The sequence below is a fragment of the Rhizoctonia solani genome, chromosome 3 (genome assembly GCF_016906535.1).
Source record: "Rhizoctonia solani chromosome 3, complete sequence".
NCBI lineage: Eukaryota > Fungi > Basidiomycota > Agaricomycetes > Cantharellales > Ceratobasidiaceae > Rhizoctonia > Rhizoctonia solani.
Window position 1 is genome coordinate 541,447 of NC_057372.1, and position 25,753 is coordinate 567,199.

Below are 25,753 nucleotides of genomic sequence, written 5' to 3' on the forward strand. Positions count from 1 at the left end.
TGATTTTATACTATTTTCTACCTTTTTTCCGAGATAGTTTCCTTTTTTGATATATATTTATGACTCATCAAGACCACATGATATATTTGATATATGATGTGAAATTGTAAATGACTCACTATTTAGTACTGTTGTTTTTGATGTGGCTTTCTCCATGTATATAAGCCAGGTCAAGTTGCCGCTAAACAGCAAGACTTGACCTCTTTGTCAATTCATCCTAAGCTTACCCTTACCCATTGCCCAGGCCCCTAGTTGGCCATAAGTGCACTTTACTACAAACCCTTAACCCAGGCTTTGTTGCCCTCTACCCATACCATTCCCCTTGGGCCTTCATTGCCCCTCTCTGTTTCATAGTCTATTGGTGATAGGGCCACGGACTCTAAATCTACTTGTATCATAGGTCCAAGCTTAGTCGTGACACTTAGTACCCACAACACCTTAATTGTTGACTCCACTGTACATACGTAGCTAGCCAATGCCCTTAAGGCCTTGGTCATTGTAGTTTAGTAGTTAGACATTGTAGGGTAGAAGCCTGCCGCCTTAAGCAGTATGTCTGTTGTAGACCCAATCAATACCACAGAATTTGTTCTGATTTTCTCAAATTTAAACAAACTTAAACAGACAACTATTTCAATCACATGATCTTGGCGCTTATATCATATGCTAAGCGCCAAGCCATGTTCCCATATGTGCTTACATCATCATACATAGCCACCTCCACCTGATGACATCATTTTGACACATCAGTGACATGTATGCATGAGTAAGGCCACTTGCAGAGCAGGGTTCTTATTTACAATAACTAGCTTCCTTTCACATGTGCATTGTATTTGTAATTAGTCACCTCTGTAATATATAAGGAGGGCAACCAACCATGGTAACACCCAGGTCAATTACCTCTTGTTGCATCCCCTATACTGTACAAGGCCTTAAGCCAGTAACCACTTAGATACATGCCTTAAGCATTGTTCTTGCTGTACATACATAGCCTGCCACCGCCTTATAGCATGTGGTCATTGTAGTCAGGTAGTTTGTTGTTGTAGGTAGCACCTCCACTGCCTTACGCAGTTCTTACTCAGTACATATGGCCACAAGCGCCTGCTGCCTTGACACCCCTTAAGGACATCTAGGACACTGGTTCCATCCTTGGCAAGTCTTGCAAAGTGGGAGATGCACTGCAAGAGGCAAGTTGGGAGTGGGTTGGAATGGAACATTGAGAGGAGCAGCTAGAGGGACAGGAGTATGGGTGTGGGATGCCAGAGCGTGTAGAGGGAATATTGGAAACAGTGTGGGGGAGGAGGTGCCTGTAACAGGACTTATGAGCGGTTTTTGTGTAGTGTGTGGGCACTAAACCTTTGCGTCAAGCACCTAGCATTGAATAGTCCCTACAGCAAATCAGCAGATCTGGCAATTGTGATATGAGCGGGTTTTCTACAAGCAGGTGTTTCAGCTGACTAAGGTTGCTAACTACTGTGTTCCAACAAAACACATGGTATGCAGGGGATTAGAGCCCTTCTGCCTTATAGCAATTTGGTACTACATGAGGGTGGGGGGTTTTTGATTATTCTACCCTGCAAAGTGGCCCTGATCATGTGATTTCCCTTGTGCTAGTACAGGGGGTCCTCTCCTTGTCAAACAAGCCTACAAAAAGTCAATTTTACAATGTTGTACACCACTGTAAGGTGGGTACACTGTTACAACCTCCTGAATTATACCATTGGATTTGCCTGATTTTTCTATTAATTTTAGTATTTTTTACGGACTCTTTATCTCATATTTTTGAATCACGTGATCTTGGCGCTTATTACGCCAAGATGCCGCGCCAAGATGCTGTGCCAAGGGCGCTTAGGAGAAATCCACGCTTCTGCGCAGTCTGCAGCACAATTCTTATTTCCACAATGTACTTCTTTTCTCACGCGCACAGACCATGTAGATAGTGCGCCCTTGTCTATATATACAGCAGGGAAATTGCTTGGAGACCCCAAGTTGATTTTACCTTGTCTCATATCCATTGAGGAGGGATCAGTCAGCCAGCTAAGTAGCCGGCCCCAGTAGTTACCAGAAGTCAACCCCCACTTTACTCACCACACCTCCCAGGCCTCAGGCCCCTTTGCCAACAGTAGATAGAAGTAGAGCGCCCTAAGCGTTAGTAGTATAGCCTAGATAGTAGATTAGATAAGCAGTGCCTTGTATTAGTTACGGCCTTAAGCGCCCGTCACTAGCAAGTACCCACCTTACAGTGGTGTACAACATACACACTGATGGGACGGGTGCTTGTGGCCGTACTAACTACAGACACTGCTATCTAATCAACTAACTAAGGCTATACTACTTCCACTTAAGGTGGACTTCTACTATCTACTAGCCATGGGTGGGCCTTAGGCCTGGAGGTGTGATTGGTGAGGTGAGGGGGTGAGTGGCTATATGTTGTACACCACTGTAAGGTGGGTACACGCTAGTAGAGGTGGGCACTTAAGGCTGTATCTAGTACAAGGTAACTGTTGACAGACTAATCTAACTAGGCTATCTACTACTGCTAACCGCTTAAGGCGGTGTCTACTAGACTACTGTCATGACCTTCATTGGCATGACATGGATTTTTACTATTTTCTATCTTTTTTCTGAGACAGTTTCCTTTTTTGGTATATATTTATGACTCATCAAGATCACGTGACATATTTGATATATGATGTGAAATTGTATATGACTCATTATTTAGTACTGTTGTTTTTGATGTGGCTTACTTCATGTATTTAAACCAGGTCAAGTTGCTGCTAGAACAGCAAGACTTGACCTCTTTGTCAATTCATCCTCTACTCTCACCTACCCTTTGCCCAAGCCCTTAGTTGGCTATAAGTGCACTTTACTAAGCATCACCACCCAGGCCTTTGTTGCCCTCTACCTTAATCATACCCCTTGGGCCTTTGTTGCCCCTCTCTGCCTCACAGTCCATTGGTGATAGGGCCACAGACTTTAAACCTCTTGTACCATAGGTCCAAGCTGAGTTGTGACAACTACAGACAGTGACAAGGGGGCCTTAGGCCTGGGAGGTGTGGTAAGCGCAACAAAGGGGTAAGGTTACTACTGATGGGGGCTGGCTACTTAGCTGGCTGGGATATCCTCCTCAATGAGTATGAGACAAGGTAAAATCAACTTGGGGTCTCCAAGCAATTTCCCTGCTGTATATATAGACAAAGAGGCACTATCTACATGGTCTGTGCGCGTGAGAAAAGAAGTATACATGTGAAATAAGAATTGTGCTGTGGGCTGTGCAGAAGTGTGGATTTCCCCTAGGTGCCCTTGGCACAGCATCTTGGCGCAGCATCTTGGCAAGATAAGCGCCAAGATCACATGATTAGAAAATAAAAGATATTGAGTCCGTAAAAAATACTAAAAATAACAGAAAAATTGTCCAATTCTAGTGGTATAAATCTTGGGAGTGTAACACTATACTACTTGTGGGCCGGCTACTTAGCTGGCTGGGTACCTTCTCTAATGAGTAAGAGGCAAGGTAAAATTGACTTGGGGTCTCCAAGTGATTTTCCTACTGTATATATAGACAAAGGGGCGCTATCTACATGGTCTGTGTGCGTGAGAAAAGGAAGTACATAAATGAAATAAGAAGAGTGCTGCAGGCTGCACAGAAGCGTGGATTTCCCCTAAGCGCCCTTGGCACAGCATCTTGGCATGGCATATTGGCATAATAAGCGCCAAGATCACATGATTAAAAAACACAAGATATTGAGTTTGTAAAAAATAGTAGAAATATCAAAAAAAAGAGACAATTCTAATGGTATATGTTTAAGAGGGTGTAACACTTTGGATCCAACTATAGGCTACTAAAGTGGGCTTTCTGGTGCAACACCAACCTTTTTGCTAGGCTTTTCAATCTGTGCCTCAACATTGGATATCACCCCACTGTGCTGCAAAACTGTGTCATTGCCCCCATACCAAAACCCTGTTGCCAAGACATGTCCCTACCAAAGAACTACTGACCTATTGCCCTACTAGAGACCTTGTCTAAGCTCTTGGAGAAGGTCATTACTACCAGACTTACTTTTGAGGCTGGTAAACATTTGCTTATCCCTCACAGTCAGTTTGGAGGGAAGGACATCACATCTTGCACCAACACAGGGATCTGCATGATCCACAACATCAAATCACACTGGAAGTCCAATCACAGGGTCTCACTTATCACCCTTGATGTATCTGGCTACTTCAATAACATGGATCACAGCAGACTCATATACACCCTGGACTGCATGGGATACCCTGACCAAATCTGCAACTGGCTTAAGTCATACCTCAGCCACAGAACTGTGCAATTCAGAGTCAACAGGCACCTTTGCCCTTCCATTGCACTCCCCCCTGTGGGTATCCCCCAAGGTTCTCTGCTATCCCCCATATTATCCTCTTTATACTCCACCCCCCTGCTCATTGCTGTGCAAGATCCCCATGTGCAATCCTTTGCATACATAGACAACTTCACCATCTTGGCTTGGGGGAAGTCCCATGAGTATAATGTGACTACTATGTGGCAGATAGCCACCTGCGTGTCCAACACAGCACTCCAACTTGGCCTTGAATTTGAAATTGATAAGTCTGACCTTATACACTTCTATTGCCACTCTAACCATTCTTCCAACCCCAGTCTTTGCCTTACCCTGAACAGCAAGAACTCCATCATACTGCCTCAAGGATGCATTTGTTGGCTAGGCTTCTACCTAGACAGAAAGCTCTTGTTCAAAGAGCATATCTCCAACTCTGCTAACAAAGCCAAAGCCATCATAGCTGGATTAGGAATGCTAGCCAACACGCAGCATGGACTCACCATCAAACACGTGCACATCCTCTACCTCACCTGCGTCATCCCAATCCTCACATATGGATCCCCTCTGTGGTTTCTTGGGCGTAGACAGAAGTTGTTGCTCAAGCCGCTTAGGAAGGTCCAGAACCAAGGATTGAGATGGCTTCTTGGAGCCTTCAAAACCACTCCCATCCCCTGTCTCAAACACCTAGCCTCCATCCCACCCCTGCACATTGTGTGCCAGAAGCTTATCATGAACTACTTGGCTAAACTCAGAACCATCTCCAAGTCATCCAAAGTTGCCAAACGTCTCCCAGCCTCATGGGACACGCATATACCCACCCTTAACAGCAACAGGAACAACAAGGCCGAAAGCTTGCAATCCCCCATTCACTTCATTGCATCACATAGCCATCCACACATCGAGTTCGTCTCGCCACACATCAACCACCCGTCCAACCCATCCGTCCCGGTCCCTGACCAAATCAAAATTAAGGACACCACCAACGGCCTCAAACAAGACGAATACCGCGACAAAATCCTATCCGAAATCAGCGTGCTGGAAGAATGCCATGCCAGCGTTCTTGGCTACTCAGATGGACACGCGGCGGTGTCCAATGGCATTTGGAAAGTCGGCGTCGGCTACGTTATACGTGCCGGAAAAAGGACTTTGTCATCGTCGTCGGTTAGAATTGGACCGCAAGCCAACATATATGATGCAGAAATGCTGGGAATACTATTAGCGTTCATGAAAGCTAAACAAATAGCCGAAAATCAAGGTTATCGCAAAATACGGATATACTGCGATAACCAGGCCGCCGTAAAATCGATCGCCGACCTCTCTCGACACCCGTGCCAGTTTGCTTCCAGAGCATTCGTCCCTGCCGCCAAGGCATTCGTGGAGGGACACCCTGAACGATCCATACATGTCACCTGGACGCCCGGGCACAACGGAGTCGAAGGCAACGAAATTGCGGACCGACTGGCTAACGAAGGAGCTAGAGTGGCCCCGAACCCCATATTCAATCGCACCATCACATGGGCGAAAGAACAGGCAACCCGCAAAACCGTACGTACATGGAAGAAAGCATGGTACGAGCACTCGGAATCACGAATCAACTCGAAATACTACATCCCCCGCCCACCCGCGCTCAAACTGCACCCTATATTCAACTCAAGCAAGTTGGGCAGGGACATCGAGTGCCGCCTCGTACAATTCCTTACCGGGCACGGCCATTACGGCGAGTACCATGCTCAATTCCATCACGACGTAGATCCCAGGTGTGCTTGTGGGGAGTCGGAAGAGACAATATTCCATTTAACCACCTCCTGTCCCGCCGTAGCGGGACACAGGGGGATACTTAGTGAGTTTTCCACCAACATTAACGATCCCACAATGTTTGGCTCCCTAGCAGGTCTCGAAGCAGTTGCAAAGTTCATCGCCAAGACGGGCATAGGTCGAAGACGAGGAGGCCCGCCGGCAACCGCTCAATCCATGTAGTATATACGCCCTTAAGGCCGCCATTCCTCTCCCGCCCTTACGGTCTCTACCCCGAGTTAGGCCTTAAGCCACCTGTACGTCGCCATGCGACACTTATCCTCTGACCGTGCTACGTTCCTGCCTGTTGTCTCGTCGTCTCTTTGTTTTCTTTTCTCTCTCTTTTCTTTCTCTGTACCCGATTTTGTAGCTTTCACGGTTTGGTTTCGGCTTTGTGAGCGGTTTGCCTAGTTCGCATGTAGCTCCCGTATTGTTTATATTTGGAAATGTATCAAAAAAAAAGAAAAAAACAAACAAACAAACACGTGCTGGGTGTACTAATTAACTGTGCTAAAATCATACTCGTTACGGCAACCCTTGCTTGCCGACGCAAGGCAATCAATCTTGGCCTTTGTTTCTGGAGCCGCCCACCTTCAGTTTCAAGCAAACGATTTGGCAAGCAAGGTGGCATGGTGCGCATCAGGAGGCTATATAATTTAGCAAAAAGGAAGCAGGAGCTCAAGAAGTTATTATTCACATGAGCCTGTGTAACCCGTCGTACCCCCTGACTGGGATGATTGGCGATGTGGTGGTTTCCCGGTTTGCGGACGAGGTAGTGTCCAGTGTGCGCCAAGCTTTATTGCTCGTCTCGGCGCTCGTAGTCACTGAATATCTGTGATAAAGCGATTCACACGTCTTTCCTGTTGTTATCCAACTAAAACTAATGGAGTAATACACATATAACTACGGGTCAAGCAAGGTTAACAAGGCTTTCCAGACCGCTTCTACAAATACTGCCAGGGTTGTCGAGCGCTCGGGAGCACCCACAGTTCTCCCTACGCTCGTCGAGACTCGCGGAGCAATTCAGGAGGCTTAGTCATCACGGGCTTTACTTAACTTGGATAGGTAAGTGCCGACCCTATATTTTAAAACGGCATAAATGTTAACTGGATAAAACTTTGTGGAGTTCAGGGAGAATCATGGGTACTCTTGGGCGCTCGCCGACCCTGGCGGTTTTAAAGAGAAGTGAGTGACGATAGATTTGATTAATGTGCTTGCAAGAACATCGAGTGAACGCATGATATATCTGATATATGGCTTCTTAATATCCACAACATATTTCGTCGTAGAAGCCGTGCTTATGTAGCAATATTGACCTTTCCTTAAACTCCGCAAATGTTGTGATAGACAAGATTGTACTTGAACCCCGTACAACATATCGACAAGGTCAACGTCCCTTGTTTTCATTGCAACGGGTTAGACCCAAGCCGAGTGAACCACATGTGCTGGACATCGACCCAACGTAGCCCAGAAAGGTAATACCAGAACATTCATAATATGTTTTCGTAGACGAATCAAGGACTGAGGGTTAGAATTATCCACAATACCATGTTTCGGCCACCACGCTGATTCCCAGGTATCTTCAAATTACTTGATTGTAGCCATAGGTTATTTTCCTGGGAGGCGTCAAAAGACGTAGATATAATAGTAGAGCTTGAGTGCATTGAACTGATACTATAATACAGAAAGCCATTCCGTATGGTCTCAGGGCGTGTTCAATCACGGTTCACTCAGCGCCACTTTGTTTGGAAAGGTTTGGTCACGTGTAACGAACGTGTGTGACGGTATTGTGGGTTGGATGACATCAGCCAAGGGACCCTGTAATGACACCCGTGATTGGAATGTTTCTCTCAACTCCCATACCCACTTTCAGCCCGGTCAACCGGTCTCCCATACTTGGTACGCACCCAACATGAAGTTTGGACAGAAGATCAAAGTAAACTCTCCATCTTAAAACATGTTATGGCTCCTTAACAACTTTGAATAGAACGACTCATATGCTGAATGGCGAGCCTACTACCTCGACTATACTGGCTTGAAGAAATTCCTAAAGGCTAGGACAAGCGAAGACCGATGGACTTCTGAGGATGAAGACAAATTTGTGGCAAAGCTCGAAGCTGAGCTTGAAAAGATCCATCAGTTCCAAATGACCAAGGTTTGCTGGTTAATTGGTTTCCTGCACGCCCCGCTGAAACATGTGCTCCCACCGGCAATAGGCATCTGAGCTCGGTGCCCGTATAAATAGCGCGGAGCATAGCGTCAAATCCTTGGTTGAACAACAAGACGAGCAAGAAGAAGAGCACCGGGATATCGAAGATGGTCGGCCTCCTGTCCAGCCAGACCGAGCCGATGACGCTGGCTCAGACGATGAATTGGACGACGTCCTCGACGATGAAGATGATGACATTGATTCACTTGAAGAAAATTTTAGACAATTGGAGGAAGAGGTTGCAACCATTGTCGCTGACGTCCATGATTTGGCTTTGTATACCAAGCTGAACTTCACCGGGTTTGTCAAAATCGTTAAAAAGCACGACGTAAGCCATAGTGCTATTTACTATATACAAATGATCTTACGCGGTCGAATAGAAACAAACTGGACTTACCCTCAAGCGTACATTCGCTCACGATTATCTCGAGAAACGCCCATTCTACAAGTACAACTGGGACTCTATTATTGTAAGGTTTCTTGGTTTTTTGGACTCATTTCAGGCCTTGACCAATACATCTTATTACTCGTGGTAGGTCAAACTTTCTAAACTTTACGACCTTGTTCGCACTCGTGGACACCCTATACAGGGTGACTCCAGTGCTGGAGGTGCTCAGAATGCGTTCGTACGGCAAACGACCAAGTATTGGGTATGTCACAAACTACCCTTTTATCGTGAGAATAAACTTATGTTTCATAGGTTCATCCGGATAACCTAGTACATTTGAAGCTCGCGATTCTTAGGCATCTCCCAGTTCTTGGTAGGTGGTGCTTTACCGATAATGAGAGTGTTTTACATATACCATATTTAGTTTTCAATCCCAACAAGGAATTCGAGCCTTCTGATTCAGGCAAGTCGACACATCTCTATCTAGTTACTGCTATTAACAGTTTTTATTAGCCATCACATCAATCTATTTTGATAATGAAGACCTGGAACTCTACCTTGGACGACTTGAGAAGACTGAAGGAGCCGAAGCTGTTCGACTTCGGTGGTATGGCGATATGTCATCCCGTACGATTTTCGTGGAACGGAAAACGCATAGGGAAGACTGGACCGGTGAAAAGTCCGTCAAGGAGCGGTTCCCTATAAAGGAGGACAAAGTCAATGCATTCTTGCGTGGAGAATATACGATGGATGAAGAATTTCGAGCATTGGTGAAGAAAGGTAAAAAGAGCGAACAAGAAGTCGAAGGCATGATACAGCTGGCCAGTGAAGTGCAGTACGCAATCTTAACCAGGAAGCTAGTCCCCGGTATGCCCTCTCTCGCTTAGCTTGAACCATGGTCTCATTTTGGCTGCTTAGTTATGAGGTCGTTCTACAACCGTACTGCATTCCAGCTTCCTGGCGACGCTCGCGTTCGTATCTCCTTAGACACCGAACTTACCATGGTTCGGGAAGACAACTGGGATGGTGAAGTCAGATCCGGAGACAACTGGCGCCGACCAGATGCCGGAATCGATTTCCCCTTCCCGAACGTCCCTGATAGGGACAAGGAGATATTTAAGTATGGAGTGCTCGAAGTTAAACTTCAAACTCAGCTTGGCCAGGAACCTCCGCAATGGGTCAGAGATCTAGTCTCCAGTCATCTGGTCGAGAGCGTTCCAAAATTCAGGTGCGTTATTTCAATGGCTTTAGAATTGAGGTACTTACGAATCTCATAGTAAATTCATTCATGGTTGTGCTACACTCTTGCCAAACCGTGTGGACCTGGTACCGTTCTGGTTACCTCAAATGGAAGCTGATATTCGCAAGCCTGACACTGGTAACGTAGCTATTGGCCGGCCAATTTCAGCTGCTACATCACCAGAGAGCCACACACCTGCATCTGAGGCCGATCAGGTTTTACGCTATACAGAACCTGTGAGCGAGGGCGAAGAAGACGAGATGAGAGACTATGGTGTCGCTCAGGATGAAGTCAGTATCGCACGACTCGATGCAAAGGCTGCTGCCCAGGTCATCAAGGAACGTCAAGCCGAACTCGAACGTCAGAAACTCGAGGAGATGCAAAAGGATAAAACGCCCACGTCTGAAGGGCGGTTAACTAGCGCTCCTGAACCTGATTTGGCGGATGACGAAGATGACGAGCGCACTCCATTCTTGCGCCGTAGGCGTAGTTCACAACCTGCAGAGCGTCCGAAGGGATTGAGCATTAATCCTTTGGCGCCGTCCAAAGCGTTTGACAAGAATTTCAAGAGTGCACTGAACAAGCGGAATGGGAATATTCCAGAAGGGGATGAGGAGGAAGCAGTCCCCGAGCGGGAAGAAACCGAGTATGTGCGCCACTTTATTGCACAACCAGGAAAGAAGATCGCAGTCCCTGTTCGTGTGGAGCCCAAGGTGTACTTTGCCAACGAGCGAACTTTCTTGGTGAGATTAGCCCACACAATATACTCGTAATTTTCTAACCTCTTGACTCAAGAAATGGCTCCAATTTGCTGTTATGATTGGGACTGTCGCAACCACTCTGCTCAACTTTAGCAAGCCCGGGGACAATGTTGCGTTTTACAGCGCGATATGCTTTACCTTCGCATCCCTGCTCGCTATTGCATATGCAGGTGTCATCTTCGTGATCCGTGCACTTAAGCTACGCACTCGTGAAGTTAGTGAATGGTACTATGACAGGTACGGGCCGACAGTGCTCAGCGTGGTCCTATTGGCTTCGATTGCTGCAAACCTGGGCATGCGTATCTCCGAGGACGGATTTTAGGGTTTTTCATATTCTTAGCGAGACACATAGGAGAGGCACTTGGCCATGTTTGGATTTTGAGGTACACGCCTTTATAGTTCCAACGTCTTATTCTGTCTTTTTGCATGCATCCCCTGTCTTTTTTTCAAATCTCAATAAGGACACGATAATAATTCATTTACGACTTCCAAACGAAAATTCATGATTGTGATTAAGAGGAAGCATGAACATGATTCAATCGTGAAAAATGCAGGACCAGTAATTAACTTTGGTCAATGTGAATACAAATTAAGGATACGTGAAGGTATGATCATATATCAAGCAATGTTTGACATCACTATAGGTATCCAGTTGGTTCATGAATTTGGGGTATGAGAGTGTCCAAGATTATATGCGCCCAAACATCATGTCATCCGCCGCCCATGGACGTGTTGCTGTGGCCAAGGCCAACCAGCCTTCTGGCGACCAAGCTCCAAAGTTACAGTCTCCGCGATACGACGCATAAAGTCGGGACCTTGGCCCAAATCCTTGTGTATAATGGCTACAGTGGCACGAGCCTTAAGTTCGAACTTGTAGATAACGCCCGGCGGAGGAAACATAGTAGGCGGTATAGTCACACGAAACTCCACTACGATTTGGCCGTCGGGTGCCCATTTGCGAGGTTGAAAAGTAATAAAACGCGCTCCGGAAGCTGCAATTGATGCTGCCTCTGGGGGAACTCCAATCGGCCTATCGGCATGCCACATTTTGACTTTATGCGTCTCCGAGGCAAGTGTGATATCGAAATATTGTATTCCTACTTCATAACCTAATCCTTCCCATACTGTCTTGGGAGTACCGGGGCCAAGTAATTCTTGGCCTTGAAGCATTAATGCGCCGGAATAGTAGCAGGATGCTCTAATACAGTGATGATCAACTCCAAGCAAGAAGAGCTCATAATTACTTTTACTCACCCAGCATCAATTGCACTATCGATACCCATTGCTCTACGCGGTATCTGAGTGGAGAGTGGTCCAAGGAGACTTTCAAAAGTAACCATTTTGAATCGATCGAGCGTCGGCAAAATCAGAAAGAAAAAAATCTACTGGCACCGATGGGCGATGCTAGCTTCTGCAGAGGTGTGGGTGCTCCCGAAGCGATTGGCTTGTTTTTATGCGAAAGAGGGTATATGACCTGAGGGATCCGATGATATGGACAAAGTCCCGATGTTTGATGACCTCTAAAGTATCGGACCAGAGCCGTGCAAAGAGGTGGCATCCGAATTGGACCACACAGGAGCAAAGCCACTATAATGCGGTGCATGGCATACTACCCCACATGCCGGAAGTTGTACCATGGTTCTCGTATGATCCAACGTGCTCATGGCATCCACAACCAACTTGGACAAAGAAGGGTTGTGAAGACGATATGAGTCTAAAAGCGTGCAGCATGGTCCAGGCTACAATCCTGATGACCTGCATTGCTAGAGGAAAGCAATCAGGACGCCATGCCGGATCGGACTTCCTGTAGTGTGTGTAAGCCCACTGGTAAATAAAGTGTTGGGTGGCTGTCATGAATCGAGATTTTGAGCTCCGACAACGAAAGTGCTCCCGAGCTTCTTTGTCGGTAGCTAGTATTGGATAGATGCAGCAACCAATAATTGGTCAAGGTGTGATAGAGGTCATCGTGGCATAGACCAGGCAGTCCCGCAGCAGACCGCAAAGCATAAGCACCGAGTTTGCGCTTACTCAAGTAATGGCCCAGGCGTTTGGCTAATAGTTACCTAACAGGGGTTCTAGTTCCCACAGCCAGCCAATTGTATCATGTCTCTGTACTGGTCCTAGTGGCTTGGTGCGATTGGCAGCCGGTAATCGAGAACCCCCATGGCCTAGGACAACAATGCTATAGTACAACACAAATGTCCACTGTGTCGAGTGGACGTATCCATTCGTTGCAGTGCCGGGGGTAGTCTGCTTCCGTTCGCCGGCGGAAGAGAAACAGAAAAAAAAAGCTCCGGCGCCGGGTTAGGATGGAGGTGGGGGGCATCTCCGGCTCAAACGGTAATATAATGCCCCATAGGTCAAAATCCAATACTCAGAGAAATAACCAACTGATGTGCAGAGCTTCACATCCAAAAACGGTTGGGAACAAAGGAGTATGATCGCTCGGAATGGCCCAAGGTGGATATCCAGTGTTCTAGACAGTTGGTCGGCGCTAAAAGAGGGACATACTAGATGACTAAGCAATAGGAATGAGCCCAGAAGCGCCGTGGTCCTTGGGCCATACCACAACATAGTCTTTGGTCAATAGCGCGACGTAAGTTCAAGCGTGGTCCAAAAGAAACACCCACCAATTAATTGGTCTCAATAATCCTTTGACAGGACCTACCGAGTAGCAACATGTCCGAAGATGTCCTTGATTCGATGCTGGACCTCATGCGGAGGCTACCTCCAACGCGTGTGAGCAAAAGGAAAGCTACTCACGCGTAGTTCCCATCGAATGACCTCGATACAGGTCGAGGAGAATGTAGCTCTCCTCTGTGAGATGTGTCCCGACTATGCCGATGACCTCCTGGGTAGCGTTGACCAACCCCTTCAAGTACGGCATGACAAAGTGACGGGTAAAGAGTACCTCATTTGTGACTACAATCGAGATGGAGACTCTTATCGGTGAGCTCTTTCCGCATGTTGATTTGCGATTTAAGTAATAATACCTTGGTCAGATCACCATGGTCGAACGAGTACGACCCACCCCTCGAGGAGGGCACGCAACCCTCAGTCAAGCTCCGAAAGCTGGAAGTAGCCGCCAATGAGGCGTTTGATACGTACAGGGAGATGTGAGTGCGTAGTACCATGTGGCACGGATTCGCCCTGACCTGTGATGGCCAGGTATTTTGAGGGTGGTGTATCCTCGGTTTTCTTATGGGACCTAGATGACGGTGGATTTGCCGGAGTTGTCCTTCTCAAGAAAAGTGAGCTTATGATATCAGTTCGCTATCGGACCCTAATCGGATTGTGTTCTATAGCCCTGCCCGCCCCATCACCGAATGAACCATCGGGTTCGTGGGATTCTATACACGTTTTTGAAGCCAACGAGCGTGGCCGAACAGCACACTACAAACTTACAAGCACCGTAATGCTTCAGCTCAAAGTCAAGAGTGAAGCATCGGGAGAAGTCGATTTGAGCGGAAGCATGACTCGCCAGGTAAGCAGACTCACCCCTTAGCTGTCACCACTATCCTCTCATCATGTGTCTCAATCATTATTCAGCAAGAGGAGGATCGGCCACTACCCGACCCTGCAGCGCACATCGCCAATACAGGGCGCATGGTAGAAGAAATGGAGCTGAAAATGCGTAATTTACTTCAGGAAGTCTATTTCGGCAAGACACGGGACGTTGTATTCGATCTTCGCAGTGTCGAAAGCCTCGACAAGCAGAGGAAGCAGCGCGAGCTTCAGAAGGAGTTGGTTGGGTTGCTAAAACGGTAATCTCAGTGGAGTGGTGTTTCCTAATGCTTTTCAGTTTATTTCTCTGGACTTCGATCGGATTGTACTAGAGCTAAATCTGAAAATCAAGCAATCGCAAGAGGGTAATATATACAGATATGCCGGAATGTAGATGAGCAAGTCCACGGCAAAGTGGCAACGTGTGCGGCCAGGGGTAATTAGAGATCTTGAGACTCATCGCCATCGTCATTATTCAGTTGCACGGCTGTTTCCACGTGGCTCTCGTCTCCATCACTCTCCTGAGATCGTTCCAAGTTGTATTTGTCTAGTTGGTGCTGAAGTTCTTCAAGATCGTCCTCAGTCCCAGCACGAGGTAGAGTCGCAAGCGTTGGTGAAGCACCGTTCGTAGATGATCCAGGAGCACTCCCATTTATTTTCGGACGTTTTGTCGTATCTGGTTCATCTTCATCATCTTCATCGGAACCGACCCATGTGTTTGATTTCTTGGTGTCCAAATAATCAGCTCCACAGCCGCTCCCCTTCAGTGTTTATAATGCCACTCACACCCCGATTCCTCTTTGAGGGTGAACGTGGAATTGAAACACGTTTGTTGTTAGGCTCATCTCGATCTCCTTCTATCACCAAAGCATCTTGAATATTGGCTCCTTTCGTAATTTTAGGCGCTCGCGGATTTGGAATGATGTCCGCCGCCATGAGGTGCTCTATCCATAGGAATACTAAGTGTGTGCGTATATCGCTCCACGAGGTTGGCCACAACGTACCTCGTGTTGCATAGGTAAATATAAACTGCACGTCCGGTCCGTCCTTGCTAGGATCAAGTCGGCGAGTCGCGACAGCTCGACTGGCCGGTATCGCGATCTTGGGGGCATATCTAAAGCCTGAAATTAGTCCCTCTCCCCCGCAAGAGGAGCGGGGGGTTCAGGTCTCTTGTGGAGTGGGAGTTATCGACCTATCACTCACTCTGTCATCAGCCCCAGAGCTTTGGCTTCCTTATAGGAACACAGATCAAGCGTCAGTCATCGGGCTGCACGCAACTTGACCAGGAAGCTGAACCTTACTTCATGAACGTGTCCCCAGTCATGGACCTCTTGGTTCTTGAACGGTACCAGGGGACCTACTTGGACATATGTAATCTCCAATCGGATGGTACTCATTTCTTTCAATCTTTCTTTATCCTTTTTCTTGTCTGCCAGTCTATCGTCGGCTGTCGATCAAAAAAAAGGGAATTAGAGGAAGAAGGCGTGAGAATTGGGTTGAGACTCAGTGAGTATACAAAACGAGACATAAAAAATAACCTTACAAGTAATATTCAAGTGTGCAAACTGAAACGGCCTTAGTTTGTCCTCCGATACTTTGGCTCCCGATCTCGACACTGGCTTGCCGCGTCCGATCCTCATAATAGCGCTAGCTACGTCTTTGCCGTCTATAAATATGTGTCCCGAAGAGGCTTTAGTTCCACGATGGTCTTTCCACGATATGGTGAAAGTCTAAATGGATGGGTAAGGCTTTGTCAGGCAGGAGTCTCACTACTGAATTGTACGGAGGTTTACTTTTCCAGGCTCGCCGACGATATACGCGTGCATGACTTCTTGACCTTCTTCACTGTCGTCCCACTTGGTCCTGGCTTCAAAATATTCGACTTCAACACCATCTACAAAGACGCACGCCGAAAAGTCTTTGAATCTTAACATGTTTGAGGTAATCGAATATTAAAAAATTGTTATATCGAGGCAGAAATATAGATGCGCTGCGCTAAAGGCCAATCAAGATACGGTGGTACGAAACAAGAGGTGCGATATGCAAGAAACGAGTGCGATCGGACAAGGTGGTTGAACAAAGACGACCCAAATTGAAAGCCACACCGATCTACGCGTTGTGATGATTCAGGGTTCGCGTCTCTGCTTTGTCACCATCGAGTATAGCAATTAAATAACCCAAGTACAAGACAGCACAAGAAAGCGATATGGCGATATAGTATGGAAAGCAATGGGCTACGCATATTTTATGGTTTGGAATCCATCGCCGAGTACTGGAGTTCGGTTGGCCTCCTTGACCAAGTTTTTTAGGGAGGTTGGTGACTACGCATTGAGCGAAGCTGCGGCAATTGGATTGGCATGTATGGTGACCTGTCCCAAACGTTTCGCAACCCGATGATAGATATAAGGCGTAACATTCAAACTTACCCCGATGACCTTAATCTCATGCAACGGCCTATTCTTCTCATTTACCGGCGTTCGTTCCATGGCATCCAATGTCGTGTCTGCACCATCGATTACCCTGTCAAAAAATAATCAGCTGGCTGTACCCGACAAGTCTATGCACGGCACACCTTCCAAAGATTGTATACTTGGCGTCAAGGTGCGACTGTTTAGAATAGGTTATGAAGAATTGTGCCTTGTTCGAGTCTGGGCCCGAGTTGGCCATCGCAACAATCCCCCGGGCATTGAATTTGAGTGTGGCCCGGATTTCGTCGCCAAATGGTTTGCCCTGTGACGTGTAAGACGTCCAGCGTCAGTTCAATGTTATAGTTTAATTTTAGTTGATTAGAGATGAATGGGCGGTTATGAAGAACCGGAAGGTATTGGAAGATGATGTATTTCCAGAGTTGGGATAATAAAATAGATTGTGTGTGGAGGGGAATGCTTACCCAAATTGATTGCCCTCCTTTACCGGTTCCAGTAGGATCCCCGGTCTGAACCATGAAACCTTTGATATTTCGGTGAAATATACATCCATCGTATGCGCCGCTTGCGCAAAGAGCAAGGAAGTTCTGCGGAAGCATCGGGCAGGGGTTAGTAAAAGATTGGGATAGAATGAGATAAATTAGGCGAGATCAGACATAGCGGAACAGAAGGGAAGAGAAGGTGGTGTGGGAGAGCAGGTTCCTGCTGGTCAGGAGCCTGAATGAACACCGGTGATATAGCTTACCTCGGCAGCTTGAGGGACGGCCTCGCAGAAGACTTCAATCTATCCCATGTGATAAATATGTTAGGCAATGAGCTAACAAGTGCGGATTACTCACCTTGAGCTCTCCAAGCGAGGTGTGCAATGTGACAGACTAGCAGAACATCAGTGACGCGCTAATGAGCCAAGCGAAGCCGAGGACTTACCATGGGTGGTGGTCGTGGCCAAGCGTCGGTTCAGAATAGACAGGGTGCGTAGTCATCAGGGACCGGACAGCACTGCCACTTGGGGGATTTAGACGTCATGAATTTGGGGCGCTGATCGACTGCGTGTTGCGCGTGAATGTGGGTGACAAAGCAGGACGCATTCCAACTGCAGAGCCAGGGTCGGCTTCCGGGAGAGAAATTGCACATTATAATGAGGGGAGTTTCCAGGTAAGTATATCGATCATGATGGAGTGACAACTGGGTGAGAGCTCTCCAGGAACGCGGGTCAGTGTGGGACTGAAATAGGGTGATCTGGATAGACACCGGCTGACTAATGAAAACCCATGTAGATACGGCTCCTATACAAGTCAACTGTACACTACTTCCAGGTCTGATGGGGAAAAGGTCCGTGGCGGCACCGTGGCAAATCCCCACACCATCACAAGTCACAGGGGGATCGCCGTAAGGACTCACAAAACTCCAATCACGTGAGGATCTTATCTCTTTGTGTTGATTGGCTGGCGGGTACCGGGCCTGGAGAGGTATCCGGGGTACCGACTTTGCTTAGTTCCGCCGAACGATTCAGCTCAAGGCTAGAGTACATATAAGCCGCGGCGAGTGGGCCTGATGCCGACTTGGTTGGCCTTTCTACCCGCATGATGGCACCCACTGCTGTTGACTACATGAGCTCTGACGACCCATTTTCCCAATTTATTAAACCTCCCGCGAATGAACCATCTGGCGATCGTGAAAAGAGGCGAGCCTAAAACACGAGCTTACTATACACCATCGACTGACTCTGGTCCAGGCTGCGACGAGAACAGGCAGAACGACTTGCGTCCGAACTCATCGATGCCCAAATCGCACGAGAGGCAGAGGCCCGTGCAGAACATCGTCGTCATAATCCAGAGCTCCGGCTGCTTCTGCTCGGTACGCTTGCACATATTCCTCCCCCTGGGCGTCTATACTCATCATCATCATACCTCCAGGTCAGGCCGAATCAGGCAAATCCACGTTGCTCAAACAGTTCCAGATGTTGTACGCACCACACACTCTCGATGCAGAGCGTGCAGCATGGCGTGGTGTTGTATTTTTAAACAGTGCGTTTTAAGCTCGGCTCCCACTTTCGGCTCCAAATTAAAAAGATATCCGGCCTGTCACTCCTAGTTATCAAGGCCTTGCGCACTATTTGCGAGACACACGACTTTGAATATGGATCCAACAACGGTACACCTGCCGTATACGACCCTTGGTCTGATGCCTACACTCCCCCTGCATCACCCAAGGGCACACCAGGCCGCGACAACCTGACAACCGTCAAACTCCATCTCGCTCCCTTGCTCGGCCTCGAAGCTACTCTCGCTCAACGTATCGGCTCGGGGTTCAACCTCGCCGGTCGGACCGAGTTTTGTGTCCGTCGTGGATGGCAGGACAATACCCAATTCACTCGTCCAAGCTCAGGGAAAAGAAAAGTCCGGAGTAGGAGTGGAAGTGTTGACGCGGACAGAGGGATTGGAAATGGGAAAGCACCCGAGAGTGAACTGCATCTGGACGTTCAGACGGTGTTGGCGGATTGTAGGTCAGACATACAGGCGTTGTGGGCTCATCCGAGCTTGAAGGTCCTGGTACAAAGAAGGAGACTTAGATTGGAGGATGCGAGCATATTGTGAGTTGTTTCATTTCGATCAATACTTCTTCCATTGCGACACTATCGACCGGTTACCCTCGCCTATCTTGGTTATCCCCGTGGGCTAAACTCATCTTCATTGAACAGTTTCCTAGACGAACTCAACCGCATCACTCAACCCGGATACCTTCCCTCTGACGACGACATCCTTCGTGCGCGAATACGAACCATCGGGATCAGTGAATGGTCATTTCAGTTTACGTACCCAGGAAAGAAAAATTTGTGCAATTGGCGTGTGAGTATCCATCATCTTCTTTGAGTTGTGGCAGCATGGTGTTGGTATGTGACTTCCCGAGCCGGACATCGGGGCGTCGAAATGCGTAAAAGAATCACTCGGGGTCGAGGTTTAGGTCATTTTGACTAGGTTCAGTATACGTCTTCTGGGCTAGGATGGGAATAGGATATTTCATCGACAATAGGCTGGGACACCGGCATGAGCGCTTGGTTTGATATAGGAAGCTCATTGGGCCTGGAGGCGCATGACCACGGCGGGATTTCGTCGCAGCAGGCTGTAACAAGCCACGGGGAAGAATACGGTGGAGACCAGTTTTGGAGAGTCGATTGGCTGCAACTCAGGCTCGAGCTCACACCCGCGTCTGGGATCTACGGCTCGTTCGGCCTGCCCGGTCTCGCTTGCGCTTGCATCTACCCTCCACAGCGCATACCCAAAAGAATCACTTGCTGATCCTGTATCACCCCGGCTTTCTATCATCCGGACCTAGACACCATCTATCTATCTACCCCTTGAATCCACATGGTATAGGAGGTCATCGCGTAGGGGTTCACTTACCTACAACCTGCCCCATCCATTTCAGCCCCCGCAGCTTCGGCGATTTCTAGTTACTATTGCCTAATGATCCCAACAATTGCTAATGCTTCCACTTGGTGTTCTCAATTACTCGCATCGCATTTCTCATCCTTCGCTCTCGGCTCATCGTTGCGTGAATAACCGATTGCTCACCTATGCTATTTTTTTTGTAGTTGTTCGATGTAGGAGGCGCACGCTCTCAACGCGCCCACTGGGCTCCCTATTTTGAAGATGCAACAGCGATTGTATTTTTGGCTCGTAAGTGTCCAACTCGTGTGTTTTTGTTTACTTCGGTGATTGAACCGCACCCAACACGATTAGCTATTAGCGCATACGACCAATACCTCGAAGAGGATGCCCGAACAAACCGCATAGACGACTCGCTCCAGCTCTGGACGCAGATCACGTCTAGTCCGATACTGAAAGAGGTCCACTTGGTATTGTTCTTGAACAAGGTATGTCATTGTGCTGTTCATGGGTGCCATTCGTGAGAGCTAATCAGTGGTTTGTGCCAGTGTGACGTATTGAGAGGGAAGCTTGCGGCTGGTGTCAAGGTCAAAAAATAGTGAGCTCTCTGTTTCAGTCTCGGGCATTCGGGATTGTTGAGCTCAACTGCATATAACAGCATCACCTCATACGGCGATAGACCCAACGAATATGCTCCGGTGTCACACTATTTTAGGGCACACTTTAGCCAAGTGTTCAAACGCAACAACACTGATTCAAAACGGGAATTATATTGCCATTTGACGAGCGTGATTGTGAGTTCTTACTGGCAAAATTTCCTGGCTTGGCACGAAGCTGAATAGTACGCTACATCAAGGATACCCAAGCTACCCAATCCATCATCCTATCCGTTCGTGACGGCTTGTTCCGTGCCAACCTCAAGCATACTGGCCTCATATAGCAATGAAAGAACGTTGGAGCTAACTCTCCAAACCTATGAAAAAAATGCCCCAGGCGATGACTATCTACCCCTTTTTTGTTTATACCACACCCCCTCCATTTCATTATCTCCCATGAATTCTTATCGACATTTGCTATGCCGCTCACTTTTTCTACAAGACAGGTTTCTTGCTTCGCTTTCCTACGCATCGATTGTAATTGTACACACTATGTTGTCTAGTAGTTCCCCACTTCATTCAATATCTTTTTTTTTTACAGATTCTGGCCGCGTTGTTGCCGTCACACATCACATCGTCTAATCTAAATGTGTGTTTTGCTCCGCCGACCGGGAGGAACAAGGATATAGGTCTCGCATTGTTATTGCCTCGAATCACCCGGCTTCTTTGGGGGCACATGCCACACGTCCCGTTTGGGAGATTCGCATGAACCAAGAACGCCTTCGGTTTACGACATCCGTAACTTCGATTCTGCACCTTCTGCGTCTGATTGCCCCAGCAGAACGTGTGTAATCTACACTCATCCTATGGTTTATACGAATGAAGCGGGAATATGGCTCTAGGTATGACCAGCTCTCCCAGGGGAAATACTCAGACAGGAAGTAAAGCACCAAAATCACGTTTGCCTTTTCCCTCTCCCCCTGCCCCTTCCTCTTCCTCCGCCCCTGCCCCGGAAGGAACTAAATGCCCGTTGATTTTCAGGCAGGGGTGCTTGAAATTCAACAGACTCGGGAAGTGGCTTAGCTTCTCCTTCACCTAGTCCCGGGCCCTGTCCCTGGTTCCTCGCGCTACTTGCACCTTTACCTCTCCGTCCACTGTCTTGCCTGATGTCGGATTGAACGTTGAAGAGATTGTGCTTGCGCACCTCTCGTAGTCCCATCATTCCGATCGTCTTGGCCAAGATCGGCGGTGGGACCCAGGTCGATACGGGGTTGTCCGAAGCTTGGTATCCTGGGTATAGGAACACATCGCGCGCCATGTCGTTCGCGCGGTGAACAAGCTCCACATCCTTCCACCCCAAGTCGCGTAAGCTGCTCTTATAATATCCTATCCACGCCTATGTATCCTAGCGATTAGAGAGTGGGAGAGCCGAGATTAGGGTTATATGCGCTTACAATATATGCTTGTTCTTTTGTCTTTTCGTCGGTTCTAACGAGCGCAGATTTTACCCGCGCTCGCATATCATCTAGCATGGAGCCAGGTCCGGCTCGATTAATCAATTCGGCATCAGCATGCGGGGTTAGGTTCTTGTCGAGTCCGGCCGTGAGCACATCCTTCTTGGAAAGGAAGAATTGTTCCCATTTGGAGAGTACGAGTATTCCGTGTCCTTCGTTCCCAGCTCGAGCCGTACGACCCAATCTATGAATGTCTGTATGCGATCTGCCGTCAGTGCATCCCATGGCCGATCTGCAGACGATAACTTACATTGTTCGGCGCTCGCGGGCAAGCCGGCCTGAATGACACATGTAACCCCCGGAATATCGATGCCTCGTGCGGTTACATCAGAGGAGAATAGAACGCCTGTTGGAGCCAACTTGAAGTCTTCCGTTGCTTTGGTTCGCCTAGGTTGTGACATTCTAGAATGAATCGAATAAACCGGGCAACTGAGGACATTGTCCATCTGTCCAAACAATTGAAATAAGAATAGGTATTACTATGGGTATGGAATGCTGCATATAATTTACCACTTCAGCCATCAAACCAGTAGCTCGAGCCGTTGGCAAAAAGCAAATCACTTTGCCACGCTCCTCGATTAATCGACCCACAACAGGCATCAAGTCGGTATCATCTTCCACTATGATGTACTCTTGTTGAACATGCTCGTGCGTGGATGATTCGTTTTCAGCTACCGTACTGACGTACTGGTACCCAGGCAAGAGGGCTAAGGTCCCGATCTGGCAACGGAATTAGTCCTATGGAAACCTATCGGGTGTTGTACGTACTCTCTTTACTTCCTCTGATACAGTCGCTGAGAACAGCAACGCTTGCCTGTCCAAATTGTTAACCCTGACCCAATGATAGTCATGGATTTAACCTACCGGGGCCGTATTTTCCGATCAGGTAAAGCCTGGAGAATGGTCTCTAAATCCCGTCTAAAACCTTGGTCAAGCAGGCGATCGGCTTCATCAAGGATCAAGAATCGGATGTGGGACAACTGGGACCGCATCGAAAAATTCTGGATGTGATCTACTAATCTACCAGGTGTCTATTAACCGGTAAGGTCAATCTAACCAACTTCCACTTAATCCCAGAACTTACTGCAACTAGTATATCCATCCGACTCTTTAATAGCCTATTGGATTCTCCAACGACTTTTGGGCCGCCCCCAACGATTACTAGATGGAATTCGAGTTATTAGATCAAAGATACTGAGACTCGCGTACCTTGAACTCCATAAGGCATTCCCTTTACGAGCATCTGGGCCTCTTGACCAATTTGTTGTGCCAATTCGCGGGTCGGAGATATCACAAGAACGCTCGCAACCCCTAAAGTCGATGCTTGTTCCACGCGCCTGAGCGTCTCGATAGCAGGGACTAGAAATGCAAGAGTCTTCCCGGTTCCTGTTTTCGCACGCGCGAGTCTGTCCATGCGATACTATTAATAACGTACTTGGTAGAGATAACAATTAACCTACACATCTTTTCCTGCCAATATGTGACCCAGTGTTTTGGCTTGGACCTCGGTTGCGTATTCGAATGGAATGTTCTTCAATTGATCCTTGGATATTTGGCCTTTTTGAGCAAAGTCTTCGAACTTGATTGTAGAAAAGTTGGGCTTGAGCGCGGGACTTGAGGGTCGAGAAACTGTTGGAGTAGTAGCGACAGCAGGCGTTGGCGCCGAAGAAGAGACAACGGGTGTCTCTATCTTGGGCGCCGCTAGACGTGCCGCGAGAGCTGCACGCTGGGGGTCCGCGGTTTGCTGGGCAATGCTACCCGGTGCTTGACGGTTACGTTGCCTATGACGAGGGTTCCGAGGTCGGCTGTTTCTGTTTGGGTTATCTGCTGCCGATGACATGAAGGTGCGATTGTAAAGGTTGAATCCACGAGCAAGTTGTAGCAATCGAGAATCGATCCTGATGTGCCCATTTGGAGGCGTTACATAGTTCGTAGTATTAAACCACCGGGTAACTGGTCCCAACGACCGAGAAACGTATTTCATACCTTTTATAGTCCTTATAATATGTGATAAAGGCTCGTAGTAGATCGTCTGAGTTACCCACTCTACCAAAATTGTGGTGGCGGAGTGGTGGCGATTAAGCGCGCGTTTATTGTCAATAATGACCAGATTTGAAACGGATTATTCAGGAGCCAAGACCAACCACCAACGCCTGCTTCGCCTCTTTGCATCAGGTAGACCGATTATTTCTCAGCATTCTCGCAATATAGATATCTAATAACGGAACCAAAATCAGTATGTCCAAACGCCCCTCAGATGCTAGCCAGCCTGGACACAGGAAAAAGAGACAAATGCATTCAAAGGGACAAATCAAGAACTATAAATGTAAGCGCCCTTGGAACAATTTGGCACCCAAGTTAAAATCAAACCACCTGCCACCAATTGCAAGCATCTCTTGGGGGGATTCCTTCGCGCCGAGTCATCGATGGCCCTGGAATATGGGCTATGACAGTCAAAGGGAAAGAAAAGCAAGCGACCAACGAGCTATATGAAATCATTGAATTGGTATGCTATCTAGCTCTTCTCACTGAACCATCTATTAATTTAGACGAAAGTAGATATCTGATCGACTTTGGCCCAAACCCGTGCCTACGACAGAGGCTGTTACTGAGGCTGACGAAGAGGAAGAGGAAGGTGATGAAGACATCGAGAAGCAGCTAGCTAAGGAGCTGTCAGATATCAACAAACCAAAACCTAAAGATTCCACAGACCGTCGAATAGGTATGTTTGGTACTTAATGCAGGTCGTGATCGGACTAAGTGGGCTCTAATACCAGCAATATGCCCAACCGATACTGCATGCGGTATGCTCTCGCATAGTCTGTTGTCTCCCAGCATCTTACTTGGAAGGCAAAACCAGTCATCTATATCGCGACCAAACTACCGATAGATCCTGTCCAGGTAGTACTTCAGCATATGGAACAAGTAACGCAGACAGGAGTATCAGGAACCAGGTTCGTATCACAATTATTTCACGCTGGGATTTAGTACTAACTAACCCTCATTTAGGGCACTTGTTCGCTTGGTACCAGCATCAGGCATTTGTGCAGCAAATATGCCAGCAATTACCCTACTGGCCACTGAGTTGTTTACCAAGCCATTTGGAGAAGAAATTGTAGAACCCAAAAAAGTAAGTTCGCACGAACATAACAAGCTTGATTAATAATCTAATATATTAAAAAGTACAAAATTGAGTTACGGGTACGAAGCCACAAGGTCCTCACTCGAGACGAAGTCATCAAAGGCATTGCTCAATGCGTACCATCGGACAAAGGCCATACGGTCGATTTGACAAACCAGGATACCACTATTTTGGTAGAACTGTTCAAGGTATGCGCATCTTCAATCAACAAGGAGGCTAATACATATGCCTCTCTCTCATAACAGGGCATTTGTACCATAGCGGTCGTTTCTGACTATGAAAAGTACAAACGATTCAATGTCGTACAAATAGTGCAGGAAGAGCACAAGAAAAAGGGTGAGCAGGCCGGAGATGAATCCTCGCGGGTAGCACAGGCAGCCCCAGTTAAAGCATAACCGATCTGTTATATGTGACATCTATGGATACATACTAGATTCTCCCAATCTATTACTTTGTAAT

At 47.5% G+C, this 25,753-nt stretch overlaps 9 protein-coding genes across 9 annotated transcripts; 5 read left to right on the top strand and 4 right to left on the bottom strand.

Annotated features, from left to right (window-relative positions):
- Positions 1-4,532: 4,532 nt before the first annotated feature.
- Positions 4,533-6,308, top strand: RhiXN_02550 (ribonuclease H-like protein; the record flags this gene model as incomplete). The annotated part of the gene is made up of 1 exon (XM_043322367.1): positions 4,533-6,308. The coding sequence occupies one exon, from the start codon at positions 4,533-4,535 to the stop codon at positions 6,306-6,308; it is 1,776 nt and encodes a 591-aa protein (XP_043177863.1).
- A 1,729-nt stretch (positions 6,309-8,037) lies between these two features.
- Positions 8,038-11,045, top strand: RhiXN_02551 (vacuolar transporter chaperone 4; the record flags this gene model as incomplete). Its single annotated transcript, XM_043322368.1, has 10 exons — positions 8,038-8,061; positions 8,113-8,280; positions 8,342-8,662; positions 8,715-8,804; positions 8,871-8,984; positions 9,035-9,095; positions 9,236-9,589; positions 9,641-9,950; positions 10,000-10,705; positions 10,758-11,045. The coding sequence occupies 10 exons, from the start codon at positions 8,038-8,040 to the stop codon at positions 11,043-11,045; spliced, it is 2,436 nt and encodes an 811-aa protein (XP_043177864.1).
- A 383-nt stretch (positions 11,046-11,428) lies between these two features.
- RhiXN_02552 (uncharacterized protein) lies at positions 11,429-12,063 on the bottom strand (the record flags this gene model as incomplete). The annotated part of the gene is made up of 2 exons (XM_043322369.1): positions 11,429-11,921; positions 11,978-12,063. The coding sequence occupies 2 exons, from the start codon at positions 12,061-12,063 to the stop codon at positions 11,429-11,431; spliced, it is 579 nt and encodes a 192-aa protein (XP_043177865.1).
- A 1,339-nt stretch (positions 12,064-13,402) lies between these two features.
- Positions 13,403-14,491, top strand: RhiXN_02553 (F-actin capping protein beta subunit; the record flags this gene model as incomplete). Its single annotated transcript, XM_043322370.1, has 6 exons — positions 13,403-13,462; positions 13,518-13,672; positions 13,726-13,839; positions 13,892-13,974; positions 14,029-14,207; positions 14,273-14,491. The coding sequence occupies 6 exons, from the start codon at positions 13,403-13,405 to the stop codon at positions 14,489-14,491; spliced, it is 810 nt and encodes a 269-aa protein (XP_043177866.1).
- A 176-nt stretch (positions 14,492-14,667) lies between these two features.
- Positions 14,668-16,161, bottom strand: RhiXN_02554 (uncharacterized protein; the record flags this gene model as incomplete). Its single annotated transcript, XM_043322371.1, has 7 exons — positions 14,668-14,952; positions 15,014-15,171; positions 15,232-15,341; positions 15,431-15,459; positions 15,529-15,674; positions 15,771-15,957; positions 16,021-16,161. The coding sequence occupies 7 exons, from the start codon at positions 16,159-16,161 to the stop codon at positions 14,668-14,670; spliced, it is 1,056 nt and encodes a 351-aa protein (XP_043177867.1).
- Positions 16,162-16,548: 387 nt separating this feature from the next.
- Positions 16,549-17,583, bottom strand: RhiXN_02555 (peptidyl-prolyl cis-trans isomerase, cyclophilin-type protein; the record flags this gene model as incomplete). The annotated part of the gene is made up of 7 exons (XM_043322372.1): positions 16,549-16,596; positions 16,654-16,747; positions 16,800-16,957; positions 17,118-17,240; positions 17,399-17,437; positions 17,493-17,528; positions 17,581-17,583. The coding sequence occupies 7 exons, from the start codon at positions 17,581-17,583 to the stop codon at positions 16,549-16,551; spliced, it is 501 nt and encodes a 166-aa protein (XP_043177868.1).
- A 656-nt stretch (positions 17,584-18,239) lies between these two features.
- On the top strand, positions 18,240-20,982 carry RhiXN_02556 (G-protein alpha subunit; the record flags this gene model as incomplete). The annotated part of the gene is made up of 10 exons (XM_043322373.1): positions 18,240-18,327; positions 18,400-18,510; positions 18,570-18,680; positions 18,748-19,246; positions 19,355-19,502; positions 20,249-20,333; positions 20,397-20,530; positions 20,591-20,640; positions 20,701-20,836; positions 20,899-20,982. 10 exons carry the CDS (start codon positions 18,240-18,242, stop codon positions 20,980-20,982), a joined length of 1,446 nt encoding a protein of 481 aa, XP_043177869.1.
- Positions 20,983-21,593: 611 nt separating this feature from the next.
- RhiXN_02557 (DEAD/DEAH box helicase) lies at positions 21,594-24,136 on the bottom strand (the record flags this gene model as incomplete). The annotated part of the gene is made up of 9 exons (XM_043322374.1): positions 21,594-22,034; positions 22,093-22,346; positions 22,403-22,598; positions 22,663-22,872; positions 22,921-22,966; positions 23,017-23,183; positions 23,237-23,313; positions 23,362-23,558; positions 23,613-24,136. 9 exons carry the CDS (start codon positions 24,134-24,136, stop codon positions 21,594-21,596), a joined length of 2,112 nt encoding a protein of 703 aa, XP_043177870.1.
- A 254-nt stretch (positions 24,137-24,390) lies between these two features.
- Positions 24,391-25,689, top strand: RhiXN_02558 (THUMP domain-containing protein; the record flags this gene model as incomplete). The annotated part of the gene is made up of 8 exons (XM_043322375.1): positions 24,391-24,478; positions 24,543-24,658; positions 24,712-24,874; positions 24,930-24,956; positions 25,013-25,106; positions 25,162-25,282; positions 25,336-25,482; positions 25,540-25,689. 8 exons carry the CDS (start codon positions 24,391-24,393, stop codon positions 25,687-25,689), a joined length of 906 nt encoding a protein of 301 aa, XP_043177871.1.
- Positions 25,690-25,753: the final 64 nt, after the last annotated feature.